The 19,857-nt window shown below is 37.0% G+C and overlaps 1 protein-coding gene across 1 annotated transcript in view; it reads left to right on the forward strand.

Annotated features, from left to right (window-relative positions):
* The window catches only part of CEP162 (centrosomal protein 162kDa), a 43,717-nt gene that overhangs the window by 14,039 nt on the left and 9,821 nt on the right, over positions 1 to 19,857 (forward strand). Inside the window, exons 4-21 of the mRNA XM_009697835.1 lie at positions 874 to 1,026; positions 1,292 to 1,478; positions 2,426 to 2,478; positions 4,642 to 4,757; positions 5,732 to 5,762; positions 6,162 to 6,284; positions 7,017 to 7,205; positions 7,365 to 7,446; positions 8,306 to 8,570; positions 9,752 to 10,019; positions 11,754 to 11,896; positions 12,654 to 12,881; positions 13,547 to 13,684; positions 14,286 to 14,398; positions 15,196 to 15,301; positions 16,894 to 17,020; positions 17,938 to 18,101; positions 19,587 to 19,691. Of these exons, the coding sequence (XP_009696137.1) occupies positions 874 to 1,026; positions 1,292 to 1,478; positions 2,426 to 2,478; positions 4,642 to 4,757; positions 5,732 to 5,762; positions 6,162 to 6,284; positions 7,017 to 7,205; positions 7,365 to 7,446; positions 8,306 to 8,570; positions 9,752 to 10,019; positions 11,754 to 11,896; positions 12,654 to 12,881; positions 13,547 to 13,684; positions 14,286 to 14,398; positions 15,196 to 15,301; positions 16,894 to 17,020; positions 17,938 to 18,101; positions 19,587 to 19,691 (2,591 nt within the window). The remainder of the gene's footprint in view (positions 1 to 873; positions 1,027 to 1,291; positions 1,479 to 2,425; positions 2,479 to 4,641; positions 4,758 to 5,731; positions 5,763 to 6,161; positions 6,285 to 7,016; positions 7,206 to 7,364; positions 7,447 to 8,305; positions 8,571 to 9,751; positions 10,020 to 11,753; positions 11,897 to 12,653; positions 12,882 to 13,546; positions 13,685 to 14,285; positions 14,399 to 15,195; positions 15,302 to 16,893; positions 17,021 to 17,937; positions 18,102 to 19,586; positions 19,692 to 19,857) is intronic.

Consider the following 19,857-nt stretch of genomic DNA (forward strand, 5'->3'; position numbering starts at 1 on the left):
AGCTTCTGTTCCCTTCTGTGAGAGCTGTTAAATCATTTCATGTGTCATTGGATAAAATGCATAAGCAGCTTTTTCTCCTAGCCCTTCTCCTACGAGAACCTCTAAAGAATCTAGGTACAAATGTGTGTGTTTTAGGGGCAGGCAGAAGGGACTTGGTACTACTTTTTAACTAGTAATGTACTGCAATATTTGGCTTTTAGTTTTCTGTAAGGAAGTAGATAAGACAGCGTTCTGTCTGAGAGCAGAATTCACACAGAAAGTTGGTAAGATGCTGTTGAACCCTCCCAACAATGAAATTACAGTAAGGAGAGCAACTGCATGTTGTAGTTGCATAAACATACAGAATGGAAGAACAGGGTGTTCATCAGTGACCTTTAAGTAACTTTGTTTACTATCTTTTTTCCTTAAAGCATTTAACTGGCAACAAATGAAATGCAGCTGCTAAACCAATGGCTACAATTTTCAAAAATCTGTGGTGCTTTCTCTGGGGTAGTAGATCAAACGAAATGAACAGGCTTTTAACAAATGTTTGTTTCTGCATAGGGTTTGTGTGTGTGATTGTCTTCCATGAGTAACGTTACAGTAAGTTGATTTTTACAGCTGTTATATTTGCCCCGTGCTGAACTTTAGGTTTGTGTGCAGATATGAAGGATAGGAAGACAACGTATATAATAGCCTAATTAACTCTAATTAAACAAGGTTTGCATATCTCATAATAGACATGGAAGTTATATGAATGTGATTTGTGAGAGTGTATCTTTGCAGGGGCAACATGAAATTAAAATTCATGGTTCTGGAAGGTGACTGAAAGACTGAAGTGTCATACAAATAGCTTTTAGATGACAGTCAAGAATATTGCATCTTCTTTCCTAGGAATGCTTGGAGCCAGTGGAAGCTTTGTGAAGATACAGAACACTTCACAGCCTGTGGGAGAAAGTTGTGAGAATAAGCAGGTGGAAAAGATGCAGCTTCAGAAAAGTAATGGGGTTGCTGTCTCCTTAAGTAGAGACAGCCTGGAGGCAAACGGTGAGAACTGAGAGCGCAATCATTTCATGAAGTTAGATAGATCTAAATAAATTACTATTACAAGCAGTTTACCTTAATTTGTTGCAAGTTGGGATTGTTAATTTCTGTCAGCTGCATCTTGTGAACTGAAGGCTCCTGGTACTAGTTTGTGATGATTTGATACCGTTAATATGAGTCTGTTTATAGTTGCTTTTAACTGTTGTGACTATTCTGTGTGGACGTACAGCACAGACACAGTTACTTTATTCTTTGCTTTGGAATTTAGATTCAGTTTTAGCTTCTGGCCCTAATCAAAGTGCCGTGGGAGTTGGATTGGATACCTTGGAAGAACAAGAAGAAAAAGAGATCTTCTTTGCCAAACTTGAACGAGAAGCTTCCTCTACTATTGATTATTCAAGATTAAATAAGGAGCTCGATTCCAATGATTCTGTCATACTGACTCCGTTTGTACGGTAATTTAGAGGGAGGAAAAGTTGTGGACTGTATTAGTGGGCACATGTGGTATGGCCACTGAGGTTTCTGTGGGACAGCATCCTGTGTGATTTCAATCACTTGTTTGTTTGTTGTGGTTTGGGTTTTTTTTGAAGACAAGGACAGAAATGAGCTTAATAAAGAAAAGAAAGGAGTAAAGTGAGAGCATGACTTGCCGATGAGTGGACATAGCTGCACAGTCTTGTGTATAACACAGTAGTAACAAGTCTATTTAACATTCTTAATTGTAAGGTGTAACTAAATGAAGAGTTAACAACTGATAATAACAAGGAAATCGATCGGGAAAGATTCTGTGTCTCCTTTGACACGCTGTTACAGATGAATCTAGAGGAAAGATACACAGTCTTCATAGACTAGGGCAATCCATTTGTAATCACTGATGTGAAAATAAGTTGAAGCATGTGTGAGGGAAATGGATGAAGGGGCAATTCAGGCTCCTGTTGCTAAAAACGCTGAGTGCAAAGGAAACTTCCAATATGAAAATGGTTGGAGGGTCAGAATTCTGGAGAGGTTTAGGTAAGGACAAAACTTTAACTTTACGGGAAAAGGGGAAAGAGAGGAGTTTGTTGTTAATGCAGAAAAAGAAGGTCAGAACTGGAAGCAAACCTGATGATAAAAATTTCTTTGAGAAGCTAATGTAGATGTTGGAGGGAATGCAGAAAGGGCATGATTTTAAAAATTAGATTGAGAATTTTAACTATGGACTGTTGTGAAAACTTATGTGTTTTTTTTTAATAATTGCTGACGTTTATCCGCCCTTCTTACCTATGATTTGATATGATGGACAAAATGAGGGTTTTTTACTATTTTATTGCTAATTGTAAGAAGTATCAAAGTTTGGAGTTAGGAAAACAGTGTATTTATTTGCTGTCCAAGAAAAGAGTAAAATTTTTGTTTCGTTTCTCAGAAATGAAAAAACTGAAAAAGGAGAAGAGGAATCCGCACATGAAGAGAAATCTGGTAATACCGTCTTTCTAAATTGTTTATTTGAAAATTCTTTCCTTTTTATGTTTGGGGTTTTTTTAATTGCTGTGTGTACACTAAGAATTGTGAGAACCTCATTAAACAGAATAACAGAAATGATAGCTGTGGATTAGTGCTCCAGTTCAAATACAGAGTCTTCAGAAAACGTCACAGTAGGGGATCAGAGGATAGCATGGGATCTTCATCTTTGTAGTGGGGTGTAATTTGAAGGTCTGGAAAGAGGAAACTGTACTACAGTCTTGTAGCTTGTTCTATATGTTGCCTTTGGAGCTAGTCAGAAAACTCAGCTGCTTCTAGGTTTCAGATTCACAAGACAGTCCAGCATCCTCACTAAACTTTTTTGTTCTGAGTAATATGTAAACCAATTGACTTCTTTTTCCATATCACCCTGACTGTTGTGGGTAAAGCTTTTATTTATCTGAAAGCTAATGTAATTTTCCTATTAATGATTTTCATTTCTCTGTGGTTCTTACATCAGCCTTTTAGGCTGCCTTTGCATTATGACTATGCAGCTGTTATTCAGACAGAGGGTTTTAGGGTTAGGGGTTTGCTTTTGGTTTTGTGCCTTTTTTTTTTTTTTTTCTTTTTTGACAAAGATTTTTAATCTACTGTGACCTAAAAGACAAACAGAAATGAAAAAACCCCCAAACAACTATCAATCAAAAAAATGAAGAAAAAGTGACCCTGATGTTGAAATATGGCTTAATGTTTGAGTTCCTTTGGTATCTTAACTGTCATCTGTATTTTTGTACCATCTTTTCATGCCTGAGTTTAATCTCTGTTATTTGCAGTATTACTCTTACCTGTTCTTTCCCAAATTTCCTTACTACACTCCTTGCATCTTGCTTATTTGTCTTTCAGTTGTCGTCTCTCTTTATTTCACTCTTCATTGCTAGCATATGATAAAGAGTGTAATTCCTGTAATTTAATTGACAGATTGTATTTTCAAATTTATATATTTAGCTGAACTTTTGAGAGGACCTGTTGTCAGGCTTGAATTTCCCAAACATAAAGAGGGTGTATTTGTAAACCTTAATCACAGTAAATCTTTTCTTCTTGAAGGCTTGATTAATCTGTAGGCTGCAACAGATCATGATGGTTGTACCAGAAATGCTACAATAATTTTGTAGCATTTTTCGTAACAAAACAATTGAAATTATCTAATTGTTCTGGTCAGTTTTATGAAATTGACACTTCTGATTTTTAGGAAAACAGTTTGTATGGAATACCTGGAATGACCAAACTGTGTGGTTTTGTTTAGTCTTTGTCAAATTGCTATTTCATGAAATAGCAAACAAAATAGTGGATAATACATGTGCAGGAATAGTATAAGCACTGTGTATGTCCCAAGTCAGTATTAGAAAGCTATTTTCAGCAGATCAGACTTCTCAAGGTCCAAAACCAAAAAGAAAGTTGAAATAATGACTGTTCATAGAGTGGTTTTTACGTATGAGTTAAACTGTGTGTCAGTTGTATTGATAACAAAACACAGAAAGAACTCATTATAAACCAGTGGTTTGCAATGCTTCTAGATTTAAGCGTTACAGATAATGCAGACACTGAAGCCTGTAACCACAGGAGCTGAGTCGAGGAGATACAGCCACAGGGAATTAGAACTCATGGAAGGTTCTTGGTAACTGAAGGAAAAGCATTTGGCTTGCCTGTAAAATTCATTCTGTGACACACTTCTGTTTTTAAATAATGCTTACTCTTGAGAGTGGCTGTTGGGCCACCAAAGCAGGTCAGAGGAAGCAGAATTGCAGATTCTGAGCCTAAAAACTGCTGGAGTTGTCAAGGTGGATGTACAGAGTACTTAGTCTGCTAGGGGGGGAATTGCATCATTTCACCTCTAAGTGAGAGAAAGTGATTGAATAAATTCAAGTACAACTTGAGGAGACAGAGGTAAAGTATATCTGATCACAAGACAAACTTCATTTGAATTTAGAGATATTATGTGTGTCTTTTCCTGTAGTTCTGGTACCGCACCCAGTCTCTAAACCTTTCTGTTGCCTCTGTGAAAGGAGTAATAGTGGCAGTAGCTGTTCTTGGATGAGAGACTGGGGAAAAGGAAATAGCTTTCCCTCACTGCTTTATCTTCCTTCAATATTCTTTCTATTTGATGTTTATTTTGGTCTTCAGGCAGCTACAGTGAAGATTTTGAAGAAGAAACAGATGCTAATCCTGCCTTTAAAACTGAGGGAAATCAGGTGGATCAAAACATCATGTCAGGAGTTGATTTAAGTCCTCAAGAACAGGTATAACTTACCAAATGTTTATATTACTTGCATGAATTGTAAAAGCTCTGCAGTGTATAAAATTAAACATAGTAAACCTTTATATAGTATGTACTATCTGAGAGAAAAGAGTATAGTGGTCCTGGGACTATATTGTTCTGTTAAGGATATACACTTTCCTGTGATAAATCACTGAAAAGATTAAGTTCTTCAGAGGGTTTTCCTGCTTACTTCTTTGAATTAAGAATTGTGGATGCGAGTACACAAATGATGAGCTCAGGCTGGAGCCTTATCCTCAGAATGGGTAGTGATTAATGTCTCTCTCGGAACTATTAACATGGTGTCAACACCAGCAAGTGACACAGACCGAGGGAGTTTCTGTACAGAGAAGCAGTTTGGACCAAGGACCCAAAATCTACCCTGGATGATCTTTGGGGCTGTTATTGTCAACTGGCTTAGTCAGGTCTTTTGAGGTAGAGCACATGTGGCTGGAGCACAGCAGGTGCATTCCTCGAGCACACATTCTGATTTGGTTGTTTACAAAAGGAGTCTATAGAGCACTGTGTGTTCACCTGTAAAAGATAAATGTGGGGTTTTTAGTTCCTTTATGTAAGTTTATTAAAATAGTATTTTTAATAAATGTTTGAAAAGAACAAATAGAATGGAAATAATGTACTTACTGCTACATTATTTTCTTTTCTCAAATTACAATGTAAGACAACCAGAAAGGTGACAAAATATTATTCCATTTATGTGGGGTAGCGTTTAGTTTCCAGTCACTTGTGGGAGGGTTTATAGAGTACAGGATGTTGAGGACCTTTTGGCATCCTAAGGAGAGTTTTAGAAAAGTGCATATTCTTGGAACACGAAGAACAGCTCAGTTCTAAGTTCTAAGAACTGTTCTTAGGTTTTAGACCAACTTTTAAAGTTCAACCAGATTTTTTTTCCCCCTGAAATTCAAAAAATAATTTTTTTTTTTTCTTTATTTTTGTTAGGAAGAAGCAAACGCTGGCATGCTGGCTAAAGGTAAACTATAAACTTTGATCAGTAGAACAATACTAAATGTAACTTCTTGAAACTTGCTTACCTGATTTTTCACTATTTTGATATTTTTCACCTGATTTTATTGTGTTCTGGTGAAAGTCTGTTGGACTCAAATGATTAAAAATTAACCTACATGTTGGCACTTCAAAGTGATCAGCAATGTGATTTTTTCTATTGCTACATCTAGTCAGTACTCAGATGTTGATGCTTACAATCAGAGTTAATCAGTTTACCATTAATGGCATTAGAATAATCTATATAGCAATTTTTTTTGCATGTTTAGGACATCAAGATAAGGTTTGGTATACTTCTAATTCCAGTGTAAACAGAGTATAAATAACAGAGTTGTGTTTTCTTTAACATTTATCTTCTTGGTTTTAGTTGTATTACTTGATTCACAAGATTCAACTACAGAACTTCAAAAGGCCGTTGAAACATCAGATGTAGCTCTAGGTGAACCTTATCTGCCTGAAGAAACGAATGGAATTGAAATGAACAAAGCAGGTAAGGGTTGCTTTAAAAAAAAAAAAAACACCAACAAACAAACCAAAAAAAAACCCAACCAAAAAAGCCCCCCACATAACAAAACCCAAACCCCAAAATCTTTCTTTAGTAGAATAGGTGGCTCTGATGTCTTCATTTGTTCTGAGGTTATCAGTGAACATGAAGCCCTTGGCTTTTAGTAACAAAGCTTGAAAGGAAGAAGTATTTCAGGAAAAAGTCAAGTTTCTGCTAAAAATACACCTTTTTACACTTGGTTATTGTGAAGTTGCTTTTGACATTGCAGTTTGATTTTTAAATACTATCTCGTTTGGTTATTCATCATAGCTAAAATTCTTCTGTGACAGCATTGAACGCAATTATAAAATGCATTCTCATATCAAACTTTGTATAACAGTATATGCCACTTGTATCCAGAGCGTGGCTCTGATTGCATCTGTTAAAATAGTTATATCACATATGCTGTTAGTTTTAGTACTGATAAAATATTGAGGTGGGAGAGGGGGTTGGAGAGGCATGCAAACTGTAGATGAGACTATTTAGTATGTACTAATTAACCTGGCAACTGTTTTTTTTAATAGTAAAAATGAGATTTTAAAATATATTTTTCATAACTAAAATTACTGTTCTCTCCACATAATAGAGCAAGCTAATAACTGAAACACGGGCTCCACTGGGATGTTTCCCAAAATAGAAAATCCTGTAGTGTCTCTTACGAACCTGCATTTTTCACAGGCACTTATGGACAAACCACCAGTGACATCGAAGCGTTACACCAAGCATACCATCATGTTGATCAATCTTTGGGAGACACTGATGAGCAAAAACTGCATGATTCTGCAATGGCAGTCTCGGAATGCTTAGTGCAAGGTGTTTCACAAAACAGTGACATCTATTCAAAAAACATGTCAACTATTGAATCAGGTAAATACCTCAAAGGAAGGCATGTATTGTACAAGCATGTGATATGAGTGAACTAGTAATTTCTAATACTCCATTTATGAAACATTTTTAAATGTTGTCCTTTTCAGAAATATTTTTCCAAAGTTGTTTTTTTTGGTTCTGTTTTTTTGCGCTAATTAGATTTACCTACTGTGGAAGAATTGATGAAACCAATTAAAGGACATTCATGTAACATCAGAAGTTCTGATGCAGAGCGTGAAAGGTATTTATTTCAGAATGCATTTTAGGAATTGTAATAACTTAAGTCCACTAACTATTTGTAAAAAACAGCTTACTAAATAACTCATCCATCTTTTTCCCTAATTAAATACTGAAATTTCATTATGTCTTGCACTGGCATTGTCACATTTGCAGTAAATTGTAAAATGAATGTACAGGGTTAGTTGGTTTAGACCAGGGATTCCCAAACTTTGAGTGATAAGCAGCAATGTTTGCCAAATCATTTGGAGGAGTGTTCCTCACTCTCACAGCTACCACTGCTAGGATTGCTGCTTTCTCAGTCTTCTGCTCTTTTCCCTCCAACATATACGGATTTCAGCCCCCATCCTATCCCAGCTCTCCAGCATCCATAATCAAAGATCAAATCCTCTTACTCCGCTTACTCTCATGATTCTTACTAACCTATGCTCTGTATCTCCTTCTGGTTTGCTCCAGCTGTTGCGTCTAGAGCAGAGAGCACAGGCCCTGGAACTGTCAGAAATAGATTATGCTTAGCAAATGAGTTTGGGGAGTTTATCGTGTTTTTCTGCACCCGGCAGAAATGACCATTCATTGTTTTATTGGCACTAATTGTGTGCTTGCAGGTGTTCGTCTTGTAGCCGAGTTTGGTACCTCCACAAAACCAGTCACTCCTGGGAAATGGCTCTTGTTCCACTGCGTGGGAGTGAATCTGTATGACTAAATCTGCAAGTTTGTTCTTAAAAGAAGCCTGGTGGCTCTTTCAAATTCAAACACCCTTTACAGCTGGTGCCTAAAGGAAAAATAGCCCACTTTCTCCAGAGTGATAGAAAAACAGAGGGTAAAAGTCGTCTTATATGTGACTTTATTCCTTTCTCTTGTAGTCCTGTGGAACTGGTAGGCAGCACAGCAAATGACCTTGTCAGCCACTTGCCCTTTAAAGAGCACTGGAATAATACAATTTGGGAGACAAACTTACTTGACAAATTTAACAAAGAAGAGAGTGTCTTTCTGCAGACAGTTGTGAATGATGATAACTTTCAGAGGGGGACTGAGAAAGAAATTCAGACCGGTGAAGTACAGCCTGATGTACTAAGAGAAAAAATTGTACAAGACTCTCTGCTTTCACAAGGCAGCAAAACTAAACAAGTAAGTAATATCAACCAGATTGTTATTATATGGAAATACATTTAAAATGTGTATATTTTTAGACTGCCTGTCATTTGATTATGCTCTGATGTTTCAAAATTGAGAGACTGTTGCTGTTTTTCTTGAAACTCTCATGTTACCATTGCTATTGTTAGAGGTATCCAAATCCAGTGGACTTGGGGACCAGCGGGATTCTTCTTGTCCCAGCCCAATATGCACAAGGCTGCTGCGGTTCCATGTCCCCAGCTCAAGCTCGTAGCGAGTCTGAGCATGTGTTCCCATTGAGGGAACACGTATAAACACACATGGGCTCAGAATAGAGAGCGTACCTACAGAGAGGACAGTTAGAAATACAATTCAGTGAGAATATAGGAGAGACTGCAATGATCAATGTTGGGCTTAGTCAGACAAGCGTACTGACCAGCAACCTGGTCATGTCACCAGCTTCTTTAATGTTATTTTCCCCTCTATTTCCCACACTTGTTCCTACTTGATCCACCTTAATCTCTCCCTTCACCTGTTTTTTTTCCTTTCCCTAAACATCCTGAAGTTTTGCACATTCTCACAATCTTTTCAAACAATCCATAACAAGATTTACACAATCCCAAATCTTCTCCCTGCATCCCCAGATTCTCTTCTTGCATCCCCTAAATTAGCCCCACAGACCTTTAGGCAATTACCTGTTCTGACTGCAAGGCATTGCAGGGAGAGAGGTTGTTTGGCTGATTCATCCTGGTGGATTTCCCACCAGGCCGATAGGCCAAGCTTCTCATTTGCTGGTCTTAGGAGTTGTGTGCTCTGTTTTTGATGACCAAGTTTAGCAGGGTTCCTCTGCCTGCCACTGTTCCTCTCTTCATTGCTGAGTTTCTGTGTTCAATGTGATTAGCATTCAGTCACAAGCTACCTGCTTTGGTAAGCTACAGATCCTGTAACGTAATACAACTTCCCAGAACAATTAAACGGAGCCAGTACAAAATACTTGCACTACATATACTTCTGAAGTAGTAAAATTCTGAAAAATGACATACTATTAATTTGGTTAAAAATAATGCTTCCCACCACCCCAAGTCTTACAAGTGTGTAGTTCTGGTAACTGGTTCTATGTTCTTTTGGTAGTGAAAGCTAGCTTCAGATTACATTAGAGCCTAAACCTTGTTTTAAACAGATGTGCTCTGTCACAGGCTCTTCGGTCATGTTCCTTGAAGAATGAAATATCGGAATCAATGACAACTAAACCAATGTTATACAAGAATATCAGAAGTCCAGCACCTTTACATAAAAGGAAATCTTCATATGGTCCTCATGGGGTGGTTAGAAGTTCTGGGTATGGGAAACGTACTTCACTCTCAAAACAGTCTTTTCCAGTTAATGAAAAGAAAACACCAAAAGAAACTTTCAAAAAGACCAGTGTGAAAGCCAAAAGTCCTGCAGATAGAGCAAGATCTAAAGGTAATTCTATCTTAAGAAGTCTGAGTTTTAAGAGCCAGAGAGCTTTGCTGTTCATGCTTCATATTTAAAGAAAAAAAAAAAAAACACATTTCAAAATGTTGTAGAAGAAATCTAAACCCAAATGCAATTAAGTACTGATTTTTTTTCTGTATCAATATGAAGTTGCTGGAAGAGAGACACTTAAATAAAGCTGTGCACTATAGTCTTGTTTCATTTCCACTCACATATACCACCACTATGTTTGAGACTTACCTATTGTTCACCGGTAGGACCAAAACAATAGAAAAAGCTGGTGTTCAAAAATAAGTATCTACAAGTTACATTTTTCCTTACAGTAAGTGCAAAGATTTGCTAACACACTGACTTCTGTGTGTGATGCTGAATTTCTATTCTCAGCTGCTTCTTTTTATCTTTGCTTTCCTAGAGGTCAAAGAAAGCACTAAAAAGAAAGTCATATTTTCTGTTCATGTCTCTTATGACAGTAAGGAAAGCAGAATACCAATGTAGTCCAATGAAAGCTGAGTTGCAAGTAAAGGACTGAACTTTTTTTATTTTGGGCTGAAGTCTGAAGAGTTTAATGAGATAATTCAGCTTAGTGTCTGTGCAGATGATGTTTGCTATCTCGGAGGCATGGGATAATAACCCCACAGATGCCTAGGTTTTAGCACACTTCTAGCATGTAATGCTTTTAAAAACCCTGCAAGTAGCGTTGGGAAAAGCAGTTTAGGATTATGTTGCCTGTTTTAGGGAGATGCTTCAGTGGCGGTTGTCAAACTAAGGGACCTTAGTGCCTCAGTGCATTGCTGTGGCACTCCCTGGAGAAGAGAAGGGTGTACAGCCAGATTCAGATGGTGAAGTGAATGATGAGTCCCGAGAAAATGAGGCCACTAGCCTCATTCAAACATATTCTTCCCTCTCTAGCTATAACCGTTCTCCGTAGCAATTTCAGGTGACTTCAGAAGTTAATCTCACCGGCTTGCATTCTGCAGGGACTTCTGTAGCTAGGAAGAGAATGGCATTGAATCAAAGAACTCCCTAATCATCAGTGCTAAGAGAGCACCTTTGTGAGGGGACAGAGTGAGAAATGTAAAAATACTAAATTTGGAAAATGGTCATTGCCTGTTTGTTTCCAGGTATAACATTCCTAAGCAGGACCTCTTAGCTTAAATTGCTAGAGGCAAAAATGAAATGCCAGTTGTACTTACTATCTGTATTTCAGAAGACTAAGATGTGGATAGTTCCATGAATGTTATTTACTCTCTAGGGGAAACTTCCCTGATTTTTAATTTCCAGTCAAGTTGCTATTTGCTGCAGCAAATGAGTGTTGCATGTCTTTGTATGCTGTCTGCACTCCGAAGTCCATTTTGAAAACTGCTGTGTCTTGCCTTCACCATAGCTTGAAATATGTTGTATTTCTGTATGTTTAGATAACTGACCACTTCTCAAGCAGAGAACTGAGGTTAACCTTGTTTCATGAAGGATTTATTGTCCAGCTACTTGTTTCAGTTGTTTCCTTGCTTTTTGTTTTATCTTGTCATTGGTTCCTTACTTAAAAACAACTACAATATTTTCCTTAATGTCTCATTGCTCTCAAATTTCTACATTTAATTCAAAATTCAGGTTGTAGAATACTTCATTTATATGCTAAGCGGTAGATCACGGGAATAGATTTTTTGAAAGGACATTAAATTCTGAATTTAATTTTGTTCTATTTTACTTTCTGCCTAAATGAAGAAGCCTTATTTGCTACTAGGATAATAAGATCTGCAACAAGTGAACCAGCTTTGAAGGGAAGTATTAACAGAGTTATGTCTGACCAATCAGTTGTTAATAATCTTGGACACCAGGCTGTGGAGCATTGTAGACAATATCAGCATGTAAGTAATAATCAGCGATGCTCCTAATTACAGTATGTACATCTTGGTTTGCAAGCCTATTTTGTCAAGACTTCTAATAATTATCACAAGATTGGCAAACGCTGAAATACTGAATAAAGACTTTCCTTTAGTCAAATACTAGGTTCTGCTTTTAAAATATGCAAGTACAATCATACTGCTTCTCAGTTGCTTGGGTGGTTCTCTATACTTAGAATGGTTATTAATTTCTAAAAATTACTATTTTGTGGTAGAAAAGGGGGAAATTTTAAACAAAACTTTTACTTAAAAGTATTCTGTTATGAATGTTAAATAGTACCACTGTTTGGGGCACTGAATATTTAATAGTATCTTCTGACTTCTCCAAGATGACTACATTTGCAGTGCCATGATGGATTTTCCTTCTTCCCTATCAACTGTATAGAAAACTTATTCATTGAATACCTAAATCATTATGGCTTTTCAAAAAGTAAGATGCATAATAGAATAATTCTGGTAGCCATGTAGTGGCTCTCATATGAGAGGTGGTTTTTTTCGCGTTGTTTTTTTTGGCTTGTTTTCCTCATGCATAATTTGGAAATGAGAAAGTAGCTCATTAAAGTAAATGCAGGATGTTTTGCTATTAGAATGTTGTTTTCTTCTCAAGTGCCTTATGTGATTGTTGAGAGCCAGACAACCCAGTTAAATAAAATTGTTTACCAAAAATTCCACTCGTCGATCAGCTCAGTGTAATGTTTCCCTGAATTTTTCTCTTCACTAGGATGTATCGTTTTCTCCTATCAAAAGTTGTGATAGAGAACTATATTTGCTAAAACGAGTACAAGTTGCAGAGGAGGACCTGAACGCAGCTCGTGATTTGATTCAACAGCTAACCAGCACGGTGTCACAAAAAGAGAAAGAAATAGAAACAAAGATAGTAGAATTGAAAACACAGCATGAAAAAGAGCTTTCTCAGTTGGGTCAGAAAAACTATGTTCTTCAGAGTAAGGTACTTTATCATCTTGTATCTCATTACTATAGAACAGGAGAAACATTGCTTCTGAAAATTAATGTTATTTTACATGAGTTGTTAATGAGCAGAAAATCCAGATTTACACACACGCTGCTACTTTGTAAATGCATACCCGCTGTTATGTTTATTGCATATAAGACCTGATCTTTTTTTTTCTACAGAGAGAAACTCTGTTATCCTGAGTTCCTTTAGTTTGCTATTTTGAGAGTTCTGTGGCAGGTTTTTTACAAAGATTTAACTCAGTCTTATGTAAAAAAAAAAAAAAAGAGATTAACAGATACCACTTGTTATAGATAAGTACTGTATGTTGAGATGCTGTTTATTTTATGATGCATTTTTCAATGTTGTGTTTTGTCTATGTGACATATTCCTAGGATTATTCCATTATACCCTACTGTCTAGATACATAAAAACAGAAGAGGGAGGGTAAAACTTTGTTATCTTTTCCCAAACCTTTTATACTTTGTTTCTGTTTTGTAATGCTTCTATAATATTCCTATAATAAGATTGGTTTATTGGTCTGCTTTCATATCTTAATGAAAACATTGACCTATTTGTATTATGAAAGTGTAGTCTTGTAGAGAATTCCATATTGCTAACAAAGCTTTCTTATTAATTGTGTGTCTTTTTCTTTCTGAAAGTTAAGAAGTATGGAAGAGCTGACTCAGGAAAAGAGATGGACCCATCATACAGCAACATTTCCTGTCACTGAAGAAAAACTGGCACAAATACAAAAAGAAATTGAAGATCAAGAGGTCATTATTCAAGGTTATCAACAGGTATTGAGCTGTGTTCTAGCCAGTTTCAGAAACAAAATCATTTAATGGTTACTACTTTTCTGTTGAAAGCAGTTAGTTTGCTATCCAGAAGGTGGGTGAAATTTAGGTGTGAAGGGCAAACGCATTGCACATTTTAAAAGTGTTTCACATGTCTCGTATGGGCCAAGTTTTTCCACTATTCCAGCTGATGCTCAGCAGCATTTCTTGGTACGGGCACAATGTCTTGCCAGTGTGGCTGTGAGCATCCCGAATTGGTGATGGTTTGTGTCTACAGGACTGGAGCACGTGCAGGCTGAGCTCTGATCTATCAGCACCCATCCATGCTTTTAGAATATAGTTCAGATAGCTTTGCAGAGGAACTGGCCTAGGCTCTCCAGAGTGAGCAGACACTTGGACAAGGTTGTAGAGGTCACTGTATACTACTTTATTTAGCATAAAGATAATAAAAGGAGATATCCATGTAGGAAACTTAGTAATAGAACATTTAGTGTTTGTTTCCACTGTTTCAGTAGGCAAACTATGCAAGTCATACACAACTGTCTTTTAACTGGGTAAAACAGTAATTTATGAACATTCTCTAACTTTATCTGTCTCAACTTAGGAAAATGAGAGGTTATACAAACAAATGAAAGAGCTACAAATCCAAAACAAAAAAAATGAGGAACGAATGTTTAAGGAGAATCAGTGCTTAATGTCTGAATTAATAGCCCTAAGGTAGGCTCATTTAAACATCTGACCTAAAATCTCTGGAGTTTTCAGCTGTGTTTATTACTTTATTTTTGAAGAATCACTGCAGAGTCTATCAGGTGTATGTTTTCCAACGTTTCTTGGGTTTGTGGTTTTGCTTTTCCTTTTGAGAATTGATTTATGTTGATTATGGGCACTTAATTCTTTGTCTTCTTGCTGATGTTGCAGACTTGTGGGAAGACTAGAGTCTTCCATTTGGGGAATATTTCAGTGCTGAAATTCAGATATTCATATTCATATCCAAATGTGTAATATGAATACTACACTTGTTCTGGTATTACAGCTCTGCTTATGTGTCAGAATGTTTTGATAATGTTGTAAGATACACAGAGGATCAGGGGCCACAAGAGATCCTGGTAGTGAAGGAACCATGAGATTCACTGCACTGTAGGTCCTGTAAGATTTGCATCCTGTGCTAGTAATGAGGATTGTGTGTACAACCTAGCAACTGCGGGTACTCCTAATTTACAAATCTTTGCTTGGGAGAGGCCCGTAGACAAGTTCCACTGATGCAGCGTAGGTTTTGTTTCCCTCCCTTGTGTAGTCCCAGCAAGCCAAGTTTGTGCAAGGTGAGAAGATTTCACCTTGCAGGTGAAATTTTTTGGTATAAAGATGTACTGCATAGTTGCTTCTTTCTTTGTTTTGAGTGTGCACAGGTTGATTTTTGTGGTACCATTTTGGGGGAGGTTGTTTGTTTTTTAGTACGCCACTGTTAGTATGCCAGATCACCACATTGCATAACTGTTTTTGCTGTTACTGTTTAGAGAAAAGATAGAGAAGACTAATATCCAGTCACGTATCATGCAGGATTCTGAACCAGCCAGAAATCAGAGTTTCACAGAATTGATTTCAGAGCTTCGAGCAGCACAGGTAAGTATATACCAAGCCTGTATTTCATGTGTTCTTACAAAAAACACGTAACCATGCGTATTGTAGACTAATAATGTAAATTAAGCAGTGAAGTATGCTATTCTTCTACAGCATTAATTATTTGCCATGCTTGTATATCACAAGTGTCTCATCAAATGAACTTTCGGAAGTAATCCCCTAAGACATAGATTCACTGAAAGTAGTACAGTGTTGCCATGTTTTCTGGCAATTCTAAAATATCTTGCGAGAGCTTGCAGAGAGTAGTTGATAGCTTTATAGTTTTCCCGCATAAGACAAATGCAGAAGAATGTTTATCCCTGCTCTGTACCAAGTAAGTTCTAGAAAAGAACATCAGAGTGAAAGGAATCTTTTGTTACTTATTCATGTAACTTTCTTTGTAGTCCTACAAATGCTTGTGGTTTTGAGGGAGTATGTTTAGTAAGCTTCATGTTAAAATTAAAGGTTTTCAGGAACTTCTGTTGCTCTGCTTACTGCAAGTTGGGGGGACTGTTCTGGTACATACTTCATCTGATAGTTAGACTAGAAATTAAAAGCTGCTTCTTCTGGTTTTTGGAAACAACAACTGGTTAAGTAGATGATAAGAGGATCTGAATCCAGTGAGCTCCAGAACCAGCAGAGGCGTTCCAGGTCTGATAGAGCTGACTGAGCTCTTAAGACTTTAGGGGCTCCCCTAGTTCCAAGCTCATGGGTGCTGCTGCTACGTTTCCCTGTCCTTAGGTCCAACCTGTAATGAGACTCAACACAGGATCCAAAGATGGAGAGAGACACACAGACCACACTAAATGTGGTCAGGCACACAGAGGGCGTAGAGTCTAGTGCCTTTGCTTGCACCACAAAAATACAGACAGTACTGTTGGAAACACAAGGAGCACATGTGGCCTGATCCTGTTCAGCAGATCAGAGTAGGAGTTCGCTAGCAGTAACGCACATACATGCACGCGCTGGCCCTTGCTGGCCCTGGACGTTTGGTCTGTTTACTGACCAAGTAATCTCAAAAATCTCAGTCCTTCAGTTGCTGCTTCTTGTACCTATGGATTCCTAGGACCAAGGGTCTCCATCTCCACAGGTGGCACTGGTACTGAGACCTTTCGTCCTACTTAGTCTTGAAGTTTGCCAGTGATCACGCATAGACAGAACAGAGAGTGCCTGCAGAAAATGGTGAGAAATAGAGTGTGGTAAGATGAAGTGCTGGACAATACACGTGTCCATTTAAGCTACAGTCTTAAGTCTTAGAAATAAGTAAAGCCGTTTTCTTTACTAACCCTCTCAAAAGGCAGATGTTTTCTACTTCTAAGGCCGTTATGTAAGACTTATTTTAAAAAAATAAATAAATATTTTTCCTGAAAACCTTTAATTTTAACATGAAGCTTACTAAACATCCTCCCTCAAAACCCCATGCTCTGCTATAGCAAGGCCTGAGAATAATACCAAAACTAGAAAACCTCATTGCTGCTGTGGTCTGACACAACTGTTGTGATGTAATCATTTTATGGTGACAAAGTGTGTACAGGTTTTTTGTATGACAGTGCGTGTTCAGTTTTTCTTGTCTTACTGTTTCCTCTAAAACTCAGAAGGAAGAAACTAAATTACAAGAAGAGATAAGACGTCTCAAACAAGATAAGCAAGCTCTTGAGGTAGACTTGGGGCAGGCAAAGAAGGAGAGAGATTTAGCAAAAGTCCAGATTGCATCCACATCAGGTAAAGCACCTTCATTTTGTTGAATAATTTTGCCTACTCTGTGCTTCACTACATAAATGTAACCAAAACTTGTTTCTCATTAAAATATTACTTAGTCAAATGCAACTAGACCTTTTCCAAATATTGTCTAAACTTCTAATAAAAGCATACAGTGAAGGACATGCTACAGTACCTTTGGCACTCAATTAGAAAGCCTTTTCTTGTATCCAGCCAAACTCTTTGTTGTTGCCTATTAAGCTTGGTTTCTTGCCCGTCTTCCAGTGGGCATGGAAAACAGATGATTCCATTTATATGACAACTTTCTTCGTAAGAAAAGATTTACTGTGTTGCATCTTAGTCTCCTATTTAGATCTTGCCCATTTTTCACCTATAACTTATACCTTGTGTCTTTTTTTCAATGTTCTCGTCAGAACTCTTTCCAGTTTGACTTTAGTTTTCTTAATGAGAGAGGGCCAGAAGCTGGACTCTTTCACTTCCAATATCAAGTATCACAAATGCTAAGAGCTGTAATATTTACCTCCATGTCTCTTCTTAAAATGCTTGATCCCTAAATGGGAGAAGTATGGTCAATACATATCTAAGCATATATTCTATATTGTCATCCCTGTTGTTACTGAAAATTTGTTTACTAGAACATGATCAAGAATAGATTCCCCTGGGATTCTGTTTTAAATACTTTCCATGGTAAACTGTGGACCATTAAGTACTACTATATATGACAGAAAAAAGGTGGGTTTTTTTCCAATACTGTTGCATTTAAAATCCTAATTAGGGCCTGGTTTTAAAACTTTGCTGCAGTAACAGGATTGTCAAAAGAGTAAATGTATGAAATGTTTTGAGAAGGATAGTGTTGACTAATTAATTCTTCAATACATAATTACTAATAAAACAATATTACGGATGTTTTGTTCTTGTAGATGAGAAGTCTTATGAATTTAAAGTTATGGAAGAATCATACAAACAGGAAATTACTAGTTTAAAAAGAAGGCTTCAGTGGTATGCAGAAAATCAAGATCTTCTGGATAAAGATGCAGCCCGTCTTAAAGATGCAAAAGAAGAAATTGAGAAACTAAAACTAGAGGTGATAATGTCTAGCTTTATCTAAGAAATTGGAACTTAAAATTATTTCTTTTCTAGTGATGAGTATAATGTAATTCTGTCCTTCACAATAATCCCTTTTTTTCAAGAAAAAGCATGTAAACTCTTTATAACCTTTAAATCCAATGTGGACTCTTTATATGCAAAAATTGATATTACTGTGTATGCAGTGAGATTTGCAAGTGCAGAATGCTTAAAACCTGGTTTGCTTCTATTGGACATCTTGATGCGCCTGGAAACAAAAGTAACGTGTTTCCTTAAAACCTGCGAATTTCTTGACTAAGAAAAGGAAGTACATTGTTACATTAACAACTTGGAACATCCCTCTTGTCATTCTCTTTTCCTCCTTTTTACTCCATGGTAGCATAGGCAACACTTTTTCTCTTAAGTACCGGTTCTAAATTCTCTCTTAGAAAAATTCTCTGGTTGCTGTAGTAGGGAGGAAAAAGCCAAAACACTCAAAATATAAAGCAAGCAAAACTAATACATGAATATTGAATAGTTCTGAGATTTGCATTGCCTGCTTGTCAGTAGATTTGACTTAGGATTCACAGAAATGAAGAATTTTACCAGTGATAAAATAGAATTGATCTTGGAATTTTTTCATGGTGTTTTATTAGAGCGATCACAGATGAAAGGAGGTGCTTCTGAAGGAGCAGCCAGGGAAGGAGATCCCTTAAACACCATCATGTCAAACTTTGATCAACGTATCATTGCTGTGAAAGAAAATATTTTTATTTGCATTTTCTCCAGGATGGACTGGTGTTTAAAAACAATGAAGAGCTTTGACTATACTGGCATAAAAGCATTACTTATGCTAACGTTGCCAACATGAGAGAGAAATCAAGATAGGAATAATTCCAACTGTACAAGGTGTAACTTCCCTGTACAGTGGTTGTAGTGGCTGATAAAGGTAGGAAATTAAATTTTAAATTAAAGCTTTGAGTCTTCATGGCCAGACTTTGTGGGAGTGCAGGAGCATTAGCTATCCAGTTCCTTCCCCTGATCCTGGGAGTCAGCATTTCTTTAGGCACAACATAATGTTGCCTTTTGGCTATTTCTGTATCTCATCACGGAGCATATCCTTGCAAATCACAAACCATTTCCTTAACTCGCTCTGAATTCATGTAATGCGCTGTAGTACTTTATATTATAGCTTATTAACCAAGCCTGCATACTGGAAGTATGGGAGAAAGAAGGTTTACTGATCTGAAGACAAGAATGTCCCAGAGCTGAAGTTCTCTTCTAGATTTTCATAGCTACTTTCAGCTCCTTTGATCTTAAGTGGCTTGAAGAGTCTGTAACTTAGTTTAAGAACCTGAAGTATCAGTACAGAAATTACTATTACCAGTTTTTAACTTGCAGAATACTTCCATTATATTGTGTGTGTTTGAAGTGCTTACTTCTGTACTGCAGAACAATGTCTCTGAATATATATTTCAATTATATTTTCTCATAAATTGGATAGGTTGAGAAGCTCAGAGCTGAAGCTGGAGATCAGTGTGTGCAACAGAAGAAACGTTTGCGAGACAGAGCAGCAGATGCTAAAAGAATTCAGGATCTTGAGCGACAAGTATGCAATAATAGAACGGTGTTTCATTTAACCTTTATTTCAGATAAACACTTACCAGCCCTTTCATAAAGATAAAGCATTGAATGAAGCCCTGTGATAAACTTGTGCTATGGAACACTCTTAACACAAAAAGCTACAATTATTTACTTACAAAGAGCTCTTCTGC

Source organism: Cariama cristata, unplaced genomic scaffold, assembly GCF_000690535.1.
Source record: "Cariama cristata isolate BGI_N322 unplaced genomic scaffold, ASM69053v1 scaffold16243, whole genome shotgun sequence".
In the NCBI taxonomy this organism is placed as follows: Eukaryota; Metazoa; Chordata; class Aves; order Cariamiformes; family Cariamidae; genus Cariama; species Cariama cristata.